General features: G+C 40.5%; 1 protein-coding gene across 3 annotated transcripts in view; it reads left to right on the forward strand.

Moving 5' to 3' along the window:
• The window catches only part of LOC117818829 (ADP-ribosylation factor-like protein 15), a 108,132-nt gene extending 104,598 nt beyond the window's left edge, over positions 1–3,534 (forward strand). For 2 of the 3 annotated variants that reach the window (XM_034691927.1, XM_034691925.1), the window contains exon 5: positions 1,646–3,236. In XM_034691927.1, coding sequence (XP_034547818.1) covers positions 1,646–1,798 — 153 coding nt within the window. In that variant the 3' untranslated portion in view covers positions 1,799–3,236. Of the gene's footprint in view, positions 1–1,645 lie in introns of all 3 variants that reach the window. The other variant, XM_034691926.1, reaches the window with a different exon arrangement.
• Positions 3,535–14,595: the final 11,061 nt, after the last annotated feature.

Consider the following 14,595-nt stretch of genomic DNA (forward strand, 5'->3'; position numbering starts at 1 on the left):
CCCCCTCCTCCCCTCCTCCTCCTCCCCATCCTCTTCATGCCACACACCATGGCACAGCTAGACAGCCCAGCACGGTCTAGACAAAAGCAATTTCACTTGAAGTTGAAAAGTCATTTGACTGTGTGACAGGCACCTGTGTGGATCCGGTGGCGTTTACAGAGTGCTTTTAGTTTTTTTTCCCCCTCTTCATACGCTGCAATTATCCACTGTGTTAAAACAAGAGCTTAGTCATCGACATTTGATTTACATAAGCAGAATTATATAGAGATGCTATGTGAATACCAAGCTTATGATATTTGTTTTCTTAGGCATGTCATGTTAGAATGGATTCACAGGTTTGGTATTTGTGCAGAGACTGATGAAAGTCTCTTCACCTGTCTGCTTCTTTTAACAAACTCAGGGTTTAAAATCAGATCAAATCAAACAGGACAAGAAACTCAAAACAGCTGCCTCTGTGATGAACTGTCAATCTTTTTAAAACTTAACATAACCTTTCGATTTAGATAACTTCCATCACCTTGAACGTTCTTTTACTAAATCATGTGATAGATTTTTTCCTTAGACATATACAAAGAAATAACTAGCACCGAGCTTGAAATAGACTGAATGATAAGTCTGTGTTGTACTTTGATTTCATCGATGACACTGGTCTGGTAGTATTCAGATTTTCTTCTCAGAGCTGCTGACAGGTCAAATTTGTCTCTGTGAATTTTTTTGATGGCTATCGGACAAACAGAAGGAGATGGAGCTGGACTTTGTTCACATCAGGCAGACTAAATTGCTTCCATTACACTGGTCTTGAAAATGTCAGGATCCCTAACAACCTGCAGTACCCTTGGTGGAGGTCTAAGTCATTGTTTCCCTCTGCCGAGATTTGTTTTTTTTCACCTAACAGCTGGTTCTGGTTCTACCGCCAACCTCACCGCACCCCCACTTTCATGAGCTGCTGAAAGCCAGCATATGAATTTAATATTAACTGTTACAAAGAGCAGAGCCAAACCAACAAGCTACACATTTCTCAGAGAAGGAGCCTGTTTTATTTATCTAAATTACATTTTACTGTATTTTATTTATTTGTTTATCCCTAAACTTTGGGTGCGTACTGCTTAATGTTCATGACTATGTGAAGAAAACACATAGTGCATGTAATTGAATTGCAGTTAGAAACAATACAAAAGGCTCCTGCTTCTTTCTCTTCAATGTTCTGTGGTCTCTGGAAACAGCTATCTAATAGTAAAACCCAATGTTTTTCATACACTCGAGTCAAATTTCCTTTCAAATAATCCAAACTGACCATGTACTGGTCGGAAAACAACTGAAGCCTGGTAGTGGAGGGCAAATATTATTCCAACCAGCTACTTAAGCACAAAGTAATGCATTCTTCCTTTTCTCACATGTGTGGAGATGTTTGATTTAAACCCCCTGTGTTGTGTTTGCCTGCTTTTCATTACACATGGTGTAAAACAGTCGAGTTCTACAATGACAACATATTTCAGATGTGTTTGTACGTGAGTTAAGATGCCCTGCAGGATTTCTGAAATGTAACTGTTGGTGTTTAAAATATTTTAAACACCATGATTATGTGATAAAAGAGGATCTAAAAACCTGAATGTTTTGACTGATCACATTCTGTATGTGTCCGCAGATTAAGAAATACTTTGAGCTGGAGCCGCTGGCCAGAGGGAAGCGCTGGATCCTGGAGGGCGGCTCCACCGACAACATGGAGGCCGTGAAGGAGATCTTCGGTCAGTTCATTAGCCTGTTGGAGGACAAAGACACAGAGCCCGCAAGGATATGATGACTAGACTGCTAATGCTAGGAGACATTAGCTGCTGATGACGAAAGAAAAACACCACGTGCTGCTGGTGCCCACGTACACACACATATGCACAGACACACACATGTACACACAAGATAACAGAGCAGAAGAAGTTGGCCTCTCTCCCTGAGAAGTGTATTGTATGTTGTCCACCTTTCACGGAGCTCTCATTTTGTCCAAGTTGGGAGGAATTGTGCACAAGTAGTCAGCCACTACAACCTGACCGAGGAGAGCTGCCATGAAAACAGCCGATGTAAAGCAGTTTATCCAGGAAAACCACCAAACTCTGCCAGAAATGGAAATCTTGTTTACTACTGTCTGTGCCATTGGGATTAAACCAGCGGCATGTGGGACATATGGCATTCCTTCAGTCAATATCGGACACTAACACACACATTCTCAGTCTTACGCACACACAAACACACACAATGTCACACACAAAGTGAGCCCAGGTTGTCTGTAGATATGTTTAACATCTCCAGTAATGACTTTACAGGATGTGTGGGTGGGCACTGTCGATGTCTTCTCTGAGAAGTACTGTATGGCTGTCAGTGTGATTCTCCTTTTGACCCGCTAACAACGAATGTCGTTGTGTGATTGGAGTGCTTAGTCCAAAGGCTTGTGTTATGTACGGTAGTTACATATCTAATCTGAATAGTTTAGTCTGAGTATCTCATGGATTATTATGTACATGCAAACAAGCATATTGCTGTGTACCTTCCTGTGCAGCCATACACAAGTACTACTAATCATGTGACTAAGTGCTTACTTTACTGAGACGTGAGTTGGAAACAAGTCTGAATGCTTTTATAAATGTGCAACTTAAGATCTATTTTATAGCTCTGTATTAACCTTGTAGAGCTACGTTCAGATTTTTATATATCGCACCACACGTATGAATTCTTTTAAATCAAAGAAAATCAAACAGAAGGAACACAGCGATGATTGGCTGGGCTCAGTGCAGCCACGAGGGAGAGAAACGGGATGGATTTAGTTTCCTTTCAGTGTTCGGCAAATGTTGTTTTTTTCTACATGTTGATTGTATTTCTTTTCCCTTTTCAAATTGACATAATCCCTCTCTGCCCTGGCGAGCAGCTCCAGCCTCCCATCAGGGAGGAATACAAACTCTATCAATCAGCCGCAGCAACAGCTGCATCTGACAAGTCCTTGTCCGACACCCTAATGCCTTCCAACTGTCTGTGAAGACCCCTCCCTGTCTGCTGTTTATCGTGGACCCCTTCCCCACCTCATCCCAGCCCACTCTGCGCCTCCACTGCAGCTCGGCTCGTCCCCATTACTGCTCTGTGGAGTTTTCATCCCGGCTGCCCTCGTGTGGACTCCACACCTTTAAAGAGTCGTATCGATCGTGCCACAAGTTTCCCCAATGTGCTTCAGTAATGAAAATGTTCAAACCACACCTCCCTTTGTCCTTTGTTTTTTTATTGTTTTTGTTTTGTTTTGTGTTTTGTTTTTAATCACTGTTTTTTACCTGACTGAGATCTGTCAGGTAGCTTTTATCAGTTTGGAAGTATCTGGGTTCAGCCGCCTGAATGCAAAACAAATATGTGGACGAGGGATTATACAAATGTTGGACTTGGCATATCATCTGCTCAAACCTTCACTAAAGTCTGTTTTTTTTTTGTTTTGTTCTTTTTTTTTGTATTTTTTTCCAATCAAACTTTTTGTCTTATATGGCAATTAAAGTTTTAAAAATTTGAAATATTGCCTTTGTTGTTATTTACATTTTGATTTCTTGTTTTTTGCAGGTATTTGATATTTTATATCTCTGAGAGTCACATTCAGTTCAGTAATGTCTCTGTATTTCATACCTGTTACCTTGTTTACAGCATAAATACTCTGTTTTGTATCCTCACAGGATGAACACTGCTCTGTGTGGCTCAGGTTTGAATGTGTTGATGGATTCTTTGTGGTATTTCAATCAGATATTTGTACAAGGTAACATTCCTACTTTCTGTGTTGAATCCAGTGTTAACGTAACATTTCTGGAAACGATTGTCCGTAATGTCTTTTTTTTGTGATCTAAGGTGACCCATGGGAATCGTACACTCACAGGATGATCATGAAATCACAGGTGAGCCAGTGAAGATTTGAGCCGAAGTTGTTGTTTCCCTAAAAGTCAAAGTGTAGCAGCTCAAAAAAGTTTAGAGTGCAAAGTTAACCGAGTGAGACAGGAGTTCCTGATAAATACACTCTACTCTGTGCTACCTCTGCCTCCCCTTTTCTTCTCCTTTTGCCCTTCTTCCATCTCTTTCAAATTAACCGTGTGGCTTTAATACAATGTGTGTCATGCAGGTTGCCCTGGCGACTCTTTGATCCTGTTTTCCAGTCTCTGCCTCTGGGGCAGACGTGCTTCTCTTCAGTCTGCTGCACACCGGCTCTGGAAGCTGCTGCAGCCCAGAGACACACCATGGCCTGCTGCTCGCCTCACTCCCCCCTTTTCTTCCTGTCGCTCTCACTTTCTCTCTGTTTTTTTTTTTTTTTTTTTGAGTCCTCACCATCTCTCTCTCTCCTTACTTATTTTCATTTCACAGGTTCCCTCTTTTTCTCTTTGTCTCTCCCTCCCTCTCTCTCCCTTTTTCTCTCTCTCTCTCTGCTTCCCTTTGGTCACGCCAAAGTAGCCCTCCCTCAGCAAGGGCATCTAGGAAGGGAAGAGGCCAGGACCTCAGCGAAGCAGCCCTCATGGGAGAAAAAAAGGGAGACTGGGAACTCTCTCTCTCTCTCTCTCTCTCTCTCTCTCTCTCTCTCTCTCTCTCTCTCTCTCTCTCTCTCTCTCGCCCACTCTCTCTCTCTGTCTGCTTACAGTTTATTTTACTCCTGAAGAGATGCAGCTGATCGCCTCCTCCCTCTCTAAACCTTTACCTGCTTCGTCTCTTCAGCTGCCGATTTCTTCCTGTAGTGTTGAGGAGTTTTTTGTGCAGTCCTGGCCGCAGACCCTCAATTTGTCTTTCAGATTAGAAGCTGCTGCGTTATTTTGTTGTTGTTGTTGTTGTTGTTGTTGTTGTTGTTGTTGTTGTTGTTGTTGTTGTGTGGTAATACAATCCAGACTTTAATCAGTCTGTGTTAATGGTTGCATTACCAAGCAACAATAACATGGATGTGATGTTTACTCTGGTGGATACAGTATGTGCAGACACTTTCAAGTCTCTGCAAGTTGATTTCCAGAACTCACTAAACAGAATGGTAATTAATGGCTGCCTTGAAGGAAGGAAAGTAAAACCAACTATGGCAGGCTTGATTTTGGCAGAAATTTAAAATCAAGGTGTGAAAGACTGCGGCGGCATGCGGTGAAGTCAGAGCTCTGCTTTTTAAGAAAGACGAGGCAAGACAAAAGAAAAGGAACTTCCAGAAGTATTCTGTACAGTTCAAACCTGGGAAACAGAAACAGTGTGCATAGCTGTGCCCTCAAGCGCAGTTTAGAAATAATTTGTTCTTTCTTTTTGATTCTCAGACGTGAAAAGGGAAAATCATCACTGGTCGTCTTTGTTTGCACAACCTGGTTACAGTGTGTGCAGCACACACACGTAACAGTGACTGTGAACACAGGAAATCCTCCATCAGGTGTGGATTTGATTTAGATATAAGCTGTTTATTTTAACACGAAAGGACTGTGAATCAACACTCGTGATTTTACTGAGGAAGTAGAACGGCCATATCATGAATGAAACCATGTGTGTTTGTGAAAATATTATTCTCAACCATTTGAAACATTTTATCTCTTTCAGCTCAGCCTCAGCATGACTCCGTAAACCACAAAGCAGTAGCTGCCAAAGTGTGCTGGTCACCCTTGTTCCCCCAATGATCACAAAAAGGGATCAAGTGTGCGTCAAGAATTGTCTTCTTTTTTATTCAAAAGCAAAGAGTAAAACAGCGCTCAGTATTTAATTAATCCACTGACGTCTTCAAAAACCAAGACTGCACAGAAAAGTGATGAATCAACTGAAAGAATAATTATTGAGTTTGAAATCACAGGTTTGAGGAACATTTCTGAAATGAACAAAACAGTTGCTATGTTAGATTGTCGTCTGCTGATGAAGTGAATCATTTGAAACATTTTTTGTTTTGATTTGATTTGATTTGATTTGATGTCTTTATTTCGAACATGTAAAAGTAGAAAAAATAACAAAGAAAAGAAGAAATAGTTATACAAAAGAAACAAAATCAATATTAGCAAGCACTGAAACATTTTACTTTACATGTGTGAAAAGGAGTAGGAAGAAGGTAAAACTTATCTAATCCTACTCCTTTATTCACTATTATCTGGCATTATACTAGTGCACTCCCACAAGTCAAATCTTCATATATTATCTTCATATTTACACCTACAATCAAAAGTAAACCCTTCGTGATTAACAACGCTTGTCTTCCTCCTTGTACAGTACCTCATGAAAACCATTTCTCTGTACTTCTTCTTTAACTGGATTATGTGCTGACATTGCTGTAGCTCCATATTGAGTCTCTTCCACAGTTTTACACCACAGACTGAAATACTCACCATCTTCAATCTTAACTTCCCTCTTAAGTTATAACCCCCCTCTCTTTCAAAGAACAATCTTTGGATATTTCCTGGAATGAGATTTTTCCTTGCCTTGTACACAATTTGAAACATTTTTTGTTAGGTTTGTATCCTTGCTGAACTCATCAACATTTAATCAGGCGTTTAGATGCTTATTATGTATTGATTTATTATGTATTGATTATAACAAAACAAACGTGTTAACTGTTAGATTATGAAGACATTTAAAAGCATTTGTGCATAACATGTCAAAGTTAAGAGACTGCAATGATTAAAGCCTTACAAGTTTGTCACCTTACTTCACTGGTCATTGTGATTATAAGCATATATAATGGAGTTGGATTTAAAGACATGGATGTTTGCTTTTTGCAGTTCCCATAACTAAAGTCAGAACAACACCTTATTAAGGAAAATAAGGAATTCATAACCTTTTTGAATTTGACAGTTTTTAAAGCTTCAAGGAAAACAGAATATGGAGAAAGTTATTGGAATGTTTAAAGAAAATAACAAAGTGATTGGTCCTTTGAGGTTGAATGCATACATTTAAACTTGATTTACTGGAATGATGTATTTTGGCATGTACAGTATATTTCTGAGAATAGGACAGTGTTTCCTCAGATGCTATAACTACCTATCAGAAGTGAAAACAAAAGCAATCTCACCCATGACAAAATAAAGCCTCTGAGCTTTGTGAAATGCAAATGCATGACCCGACAGGGAACCTAACTTTCGTTTACAAGACAAACAAATGCAGGCATGTTTTCTTAAACTCTGCAAAGAATGCCCTTCTCTCTCCATCTTCTCCCGTCCAGTGTGTGTGGCGGCTTCTCTGCTGATAAGAGCCAGCCAGGAGGTGGAACAGATGTTGCCCCGACATCCATCTGGGCCTTGTACCCCTGCTCTGCCTCCCACAGCCGACGCTACACGCAGGACACCCACATTCCCGGCCCTTCACAGCCGGGGGGCCGCTCCGCTCCTCAGGATCCTGGAGCAGTGACGCAGCACAGAGAGCAGCCGAGATGCTGCTTTCAGTCATGTTTGGTGTGTGTACGTGCAACCTCCGGGTTCAACCGAGGTGTTTCCTTTTTGTTTCAACACTCTGCTGCCTCCATGACTCCCTCACACATACACACCTACACACCCCTTTGAATAACAAACACAAGTGACGGAAATGCATTGACATGATGTAAGCTAGTGAGGAAATGTTTCCTGGGCCAAATAATCATTTCCAGACTTATGAAGTGATGGTTCCAAAGAGACACAGTTGTAGCTGTCAAACACTGAGAGGTGTCACTCAACAAAGTTTTGATTTATGTCAACAGATCTGATCTTGATTTGTAGGAGAACTCACTCTTCTTTAGTTGGTGTTTCGTCTGAATTGGATGGATTAACAATCATGAAAAGGCATCAATGGATTGAAAGGTGAAACCACAGGCATGTGAAACTAATAAAATATCTTTCCTCCATGTTTTGGAGCAGCGTGTGATCAGAACAGACCATTTAAACAAAAAGACTTACTCATGTCATTTCACATTAAAAACAATAAACTTTTGTTACCAGACAATAAAGTTTAAATTACTCACATGCCCATTGCACACATTTTTAACTCTTAAGAAACAAAGCAGAACAAGTCAACTAAAATCCACTGACATAAGTATTAAGGATATGTTTGAAATCCTTGTCTGGGCATTGTGTACACACATTTTCATATTCTATGACTAAGAGGTTATATATTAACTGTCTGCACCTTAATATCATTTGCACTATTATCTATTTACATTTGTCCATTTTTAAACTGTCACAACACTGCACTGCCTGCATGGTGTACACAGGCTGTTTTTAACTGTATTTCATTATAATTTATTGTATTTTATATTAAAATGTTTGCTATTTAAGAGTTGGAAGAGAGAAACAGCATCTCGATTTTCCTGGATGTCTTCGTATATATGGTGAAAATTGACAATAAAAACCATTGAATCTTGAATCTTGAAAAAAGGAACTGATGCCCAAAAATGTCCTGATTACTGCTACTTTAAGATGAAAATCAGAGAGTTTGGAAACCTGCTATAAAAAGGCAATATTTATTAATTTATTTAAGACATTATCAGTGAAGTACACACAGATGAAGGCCTTTGCACCCTGTGGCATGAATCAGTGCTTCACAAAGACCTGCAAAGAGCCAAATAAACCACTAACAAGTAAGATAGTAAGCATCAAGTTTATAGTGAGTATATGTGCCAGATACAAAGTTTTAACCAGACTTTTTTTTTTCTCACCAAAACACTTTTTATTAATTCAAATATTTGAAAATGTTATTTTTGGTTGTTTTTTTCTAAACATTGTGTTTTTTAGATGTGCTGCAGGAGATTCCTCTGAGCTACGTTGTTCTGACGTTGCATCAGAGGAAGTCAGAGGATGCTGTCGGTCGTTCATGTGATGCTGCAGGTTTGTGTTTCAACTTTTGGCCTTTTACAGCATGTCGTTCTTCACTGGCTCTCCCAGTTTGCTGCGCTATCCACCGTCCTGTCCTCGTATTAAAGCCAGAAAGTAGACTCTGCAAAGCAGGGTGCACTTTGCAGATACATGCCATCTTTATTACTACAAATCTATTCCAATGTGATCAATTTATTTCCATAGAGTCTCTTTTGGCTAACCTGAAGATGAAACCATAATTCAATTTAATCTTAGAATTAAACCGAGATTTCCTACATTGCCTTTGATGTCTACTTGACCCTGCACACTCTTTAATGTCATTACATTAGAAGTGAGGATCATGAAACAAGCAAATCTGAGTCTATTAGATTAGTCTGAGTATACTGAAGTAATGTAATCAGACGTGAGTAGTGAGGATATTGGACAGTGAACCAGACAGCTGTTAGAGTCATTTCTTTCCAATCAGTCTATTAGTCTGGGAGGCTCAGACTTATTTTTATCATCCTTTAACCCTTGAATGTTCTTGCTATAGATGAGATAAATAACCCTCAGACATCTGTGTTTCTGGAACAGGTTGGGCCCTGACACTTCTCACCTCAGATTTAGAAACCAGGATCTTCATGATTTCAAGTCTGGAAACACCTTCTGCTGAAGATCCACAGCAGGTAAATCTGAAGAAGGGAGAGTTTCATAAATGACACGTTCTCTCCTCTGTGGGTCTGGATCCTCTGTGACTGGAGCAATGACAACTTTGTCATCTTGTATCATCCATCTAGAATATTCTGAGCTTTGACTGACTTGTTAATCACTCTGTCAGAACTGATTACACTTCAACCTTCAAACAATAGAGGAAGTATTTTGATATTTTACTTCAGGTGAGACGTTAACACTGTGCCACAGCAAGTAGAATTTAAATCATACAGCTTCAAGTATGCTTACAGTGTCATGAGAAAACTAACAAGGCTGTAAAACCACCCCTGTATGTGTTCAATTACTGGAGTATGGTGTAAACCAGGGCTATTCAATTAAATATTTGGTCTGGCCGGATTTTCAGACCAAGGACATGAGCTGGGCTGGAATTTTTATAGATAAGATAACAAACACACTGGATGTTTATTAACATATTGCCACATCCAAAAGGGCAAAAAACAAAATAAAAGAGCAGCACTTGTCAGTGTTAGTAAAGTATTTTTTTCTTGCCGGACCGAAGTCACAATCACTCTGCAGTTGCTTTCGGGCCGCATGTGGCCCGCGAGCCGCTAATTGAATAGGGCTGGTGTAAACTATGTATTCAGTTTTATATGTTGAGTATAGTTTAAATAATTCTACAGCTTTATTATACAGTTGAGTATAATGTAAGTAAATGGACTCTCGTTCTACATCTTCCATTAAAACCTACCAACATGAGATGTGACACGTTTAAACAGTCACAACTATTTGTGATTTTTTTTTTTTAATCCGTTCTTTGGTATTGAGCAAATTTTTGTACATTTAAAGCTACTGTAAGGAACTTTTGTGTGTTGTTGATCTTAGTGACCTCTGAGAAAAAAGTGCTTTCTCTTATTTGTTTGTTGATCCTGTCCTGAACATGTGGGTGTAGTATTTGAAAACAAAAACCCTCCAGCTCTCTGTCACATGTATCACTCGGGGTGAATCTTTTCAGCTAGAAATGTAAATAGAGGTACGCCCCTCCTGCGTGCTGTAAATCACTTTGTCTGACACTAACTCTGTAACATGTATCAAAATAACAACATAGTTCAACTATGCTGTACTGCACAGAAATAATCAGGCTTAGAGCTGATGGTGTGGTTTGCTCTTGTAGCTCTTATCGAGGCATCACTTTTAATTTCAGTCTGTTTCATAACCAGCTACAAACTCCTCTCAGGAGCTTTAACGACATCAACTTCTGTCGTGGATAATCTGAGGAGACCACGCTGTGCGATTCTCCTTGGGCCCTTTGTGGCCACCTAAACGCCTCTTGTTTTTCCTGCGTGTTTGAATGCCTCGTCTGTTGGGTGACTTCCGTGGGATTCCAGCAGGCTTGTCACTCACATTGTTTGTCCTGGGGACGAGATCTGTGTGAGTCCTGTTTCTCTTCCTCTCTCCTCGGCCGGAGTGCTGATGGAAACCCGCATCCCAGGTGGCCCGCACATCAAAACAGGGGCGGGGGGATCGCAGCTCTTGGTTTTCAGACAAACATCACTCACTTTCTTTGTTGTCTGAGGGACAGGGGGCATGGCGGTTTATCTCCAGAGGATCTCCCCCGCTATCGCCTTCCACCAGCCCACCGCCCCATCCCACAGGAGCCGCTAAAAGCAAATGTCAGTCATGGAGGAGGCGTTGCATTCCTTACAGAGGTCAATTAGTGGTGGCCACTGAAGGATGGGTTGCAAGTTTTAGAATGTAAATATTCTTTTTTATCGCTTACAGATTCATTTCTTTTGCCCAAAACAAACGTCATTTCCTCTCCTCTGAACTCTCTGTATGATGACACCTCTGTCACACTGCACTCCATGTTTTGTAGATGACCGTCCTGCCCTCTCTCAACATACCTACCGCACACGGCCTGGTTTAGTCTACAGAGTTATTTGAAGCTGAGCCTGATTCACGATGTGCCACATATGAAACCCATTGCTCCGTCCAGCCGTGTGATGGGGGCCCAGTAGCAGCTCTCAGTGGAGCAGCTCCTGACCCATCTATGCAGGTGACTCCTGCTCCGGCTCTTCCCCTGCAGGCCTATAAGGAGCACCGTGTCTATGGGAACTTTTATGAGCATGACCTTAACATGCCCGTCTCGAGCGGTCTAGACTCAGTGCTGTGTTTACTAGAGTCCCCCGTCCCACTGATGGCTATCAGACTTTTCCCTTTTACTCGTTATTCTCTCTCGTCATAACTCTTTGAAGACGAACAGACGTGACGCTTTGACCGTCCTTGTTGTGGACTTTGTAGAATTTACTGTCACGGCTCAGAAAAACAGGGGATAACGGGGGTGGGGGGTTCTGAGTGCACTGCCTCTCTCTGCAGGAGAGTCCATGAACATGTGCGGAGTACAGCTGTGGTTTGGCTGCTCTCTCAGAAGGTGTTGAGACTTTATGTAGGCAGACTCCAGCTTTAAACTCATGTCAACATGAGGTACGAACATCAGGGAGAAGTTTTCTATGAACCACACTGAAATATTAAACTTGATCTTTCTCCGAAGTGGCTTCACTTCCACATTAACAAAACACAAGTGACAGTTGCTTCACTCTTTAATCATAACTTTCATGAGCACCGGCCTCTGAAAACTGCAACAACAAGCCGATGCTGTGTATGTTTCTTAAGGAGCAACAGGTGATCAATCAGCCACTAATCTGCAGTAAATATTTAATTGTCGCCCGTAAATTTGCCCTTTTATACATCAGGGTCTGTTTGGTGTGCTGCGTGGCACAGAGCCAAACTCTGTAGGTGGATTAGCTCATTGAATCCAAACTGTTTACGGGGAAAGCAGCTCCAGTGACGACACTATGTGGGCAGCTTGCAGCTCTCCAAATACAAACCTTTCGTGTGAAAGCCAAAAAAAAGGAGAAAAAGTGAGTCTTTCACAGGAACAATCTAGTAAACACGGCTGCTGCGCAGAGAGAGAACACCTGTGTTTTACCAAAGTCCTGGCACGCAGCAGTTTGATCACTGCCGGGGCCATATTTGGTTCAGCACTAATTTAATGTTGCCCTTAGAGCGATGACGAAATGTATCCTGAGTCAGTCAGGAAACTGCAAAGTCAGTCACAAACAAGAAGAGAGTGAACATCAGAGAGGAGAGAAGGTAAACAGCGTGGTGCTGGGATGATTCAGCTCTGCAGGAATGGCTGCAAACAAACACAGGGAGATAGTGGGAATAAGCTTAGAGCTGAGGACAGAAATAGTGTTTAAGGTGTTGGGGATTAGGGTTAAATGTCAGAAAGGTCAAGAAGGAGACTAGTTTAGATTGGCTTACAGAGGTCAACTGGAAGCTAGAGTCTTGAGAATTTTACACTAACTCTTTGTACGGAGTAGAGCAAGCTAAGGAAATCTGACCTGGGACATGTTTTTTTAATCAGGCTATTCCAAAATCTTCAGATCTAGGTCAGGAGTAAACTCACGGTCATTTAAGTGTTGTTGTATTTTGTCAAAATTTTGAGAAAAAAACATGGTCCTCCGATTTATTAAAGACATTACGTAAACATAGACAAACTGCTGAAGGACAGGACAAAATAAAGCCATGGTCTATTAGCTCATATACAAAACAACAGACTCCTTCAATATCTAAGTCATGAAACATCTCCTGTCTGCTGTTTTAGGATCACATGGCAGTTCCTCCTCTGTGTTTACAGTCGTCCACAGGATTAGGCCTAAACATCCTCTAATGGGATTAACCAATGGGAGAAATTCAGCAGAGGGAAATATGTCTAACTGTGCAGTCATAACGAGTTTATAATTAAACCCAACATCAGTTTCTGCTCTGTTATTTTTAATCCCAACATTTTGAAAATGACTTTTAATGAAGATTCCTCATCATGACTCGAACACATCTTCCTCCAACAGGAGATTCAAACCATATCTAGAACACAGTTTTAATCATTGAAACTGAATTAAAAACACAGTATTAGTTTCTAGAAGTTCTGTTTTGATATCAACACTAGTTAACACTTTCATCAACTAACTCTTAAACATGCAAGATGAAGTAATACAACTCTGTTATAAAATAAAGATCACTTTAAAACTGATTTAAAGTGATCTTCATGTCAGCCACTACAACAGTGAACCGTCACTTCCCCCTGACATATGATACCCATCAGTCAAATTAATCCAGTCATAAAAACACAGAGTAAGAACTTACTGCTGGCATTTATCTTTATTGTTAATACAGATTCTATTCAAACAAAGGGACTCTCTTACATGAGTCTGTTCAAACTGTTCTTGTAAGAGGGGTTTCTGTGGCACTCTGTGGTTTGCTAGTGAAACGGTTCACAGCGAGGTCTGAGGATTAACTCCAACATTTTGGACATTGTCTGGAGAAAAAAAGTGATTTCTTTTGAATTTTAAAAAGTTATTTGAAGGTCGGCACACACAAAACAAAACTCCTTTGACCTGCGTTGTACTGAAGTGACGTTAGACTTCTTTGGAAGAACAAGACAAATCCCATCTGCTCAACTGGATATGAAATTTTTTTTTAAAAGTCCGAAATTTGTGTGAACAAACATTCCTGCAGATGTTTGGATGAGGCTTGAGATATTTATTTTTTTCCTTGTTCTTAATAAATCCAGTAAAATGATTCAAAGCAGAAATGTGTTTGTCCTTCTCTTGGTGCTTCCTGACTTCTCTGTCATGTCAGGGTGACTCAGCTTCAAGTCCAACAGTTCCTTCTGAAGACATAAATCCATGAAGATTAGTTACTGATATAAACTTTAAAGCTCCTGTGAGGAGTTTGAGCTGGTTATGAAACAGACTGAATTAATACAGATGCCTCAGTGTGACCTGAAAATCAACAAGACCATCAGGATAAAGATGAATTACTTCGATATTGTTATATGTTATGTCAGAAACTGCTACTGGGTGATTGGTGTCAGGCAGAGGGATAAACAGAAAGATGCAGAATCAGCCTTCTTGTTACATTTTCCGCATCAGAAATTCTCAATAAGTGATACATTTGACTTTTAAAATAAAGCAGGATGAGTTTTTTGTACAGGACAAAATCAGCAAGGAAGTGTGATGTAATGTTTGTCCACAGGGGGCACCAAAATCAACACTAATTCTAAAGTTCCTTACAGTAGCTTTCATTTTAAAAAGACTCA

This window comes from Notolabrus celidotus, chromosome 9 (genome assembly GCF_009762535.1).
Source record: "Notolabrus celidotus isolate fNotCel1 chromosome 9, fNotCel1.pri, whole genome shotgun sequence".
Taxonomy (NCBI): domain Eukaryota; kingdom Metazoa; phylum Chordata; class Actinopteri; order Labriformes; family Labridae; genus Notolabrus; species Notolabrus celidotus.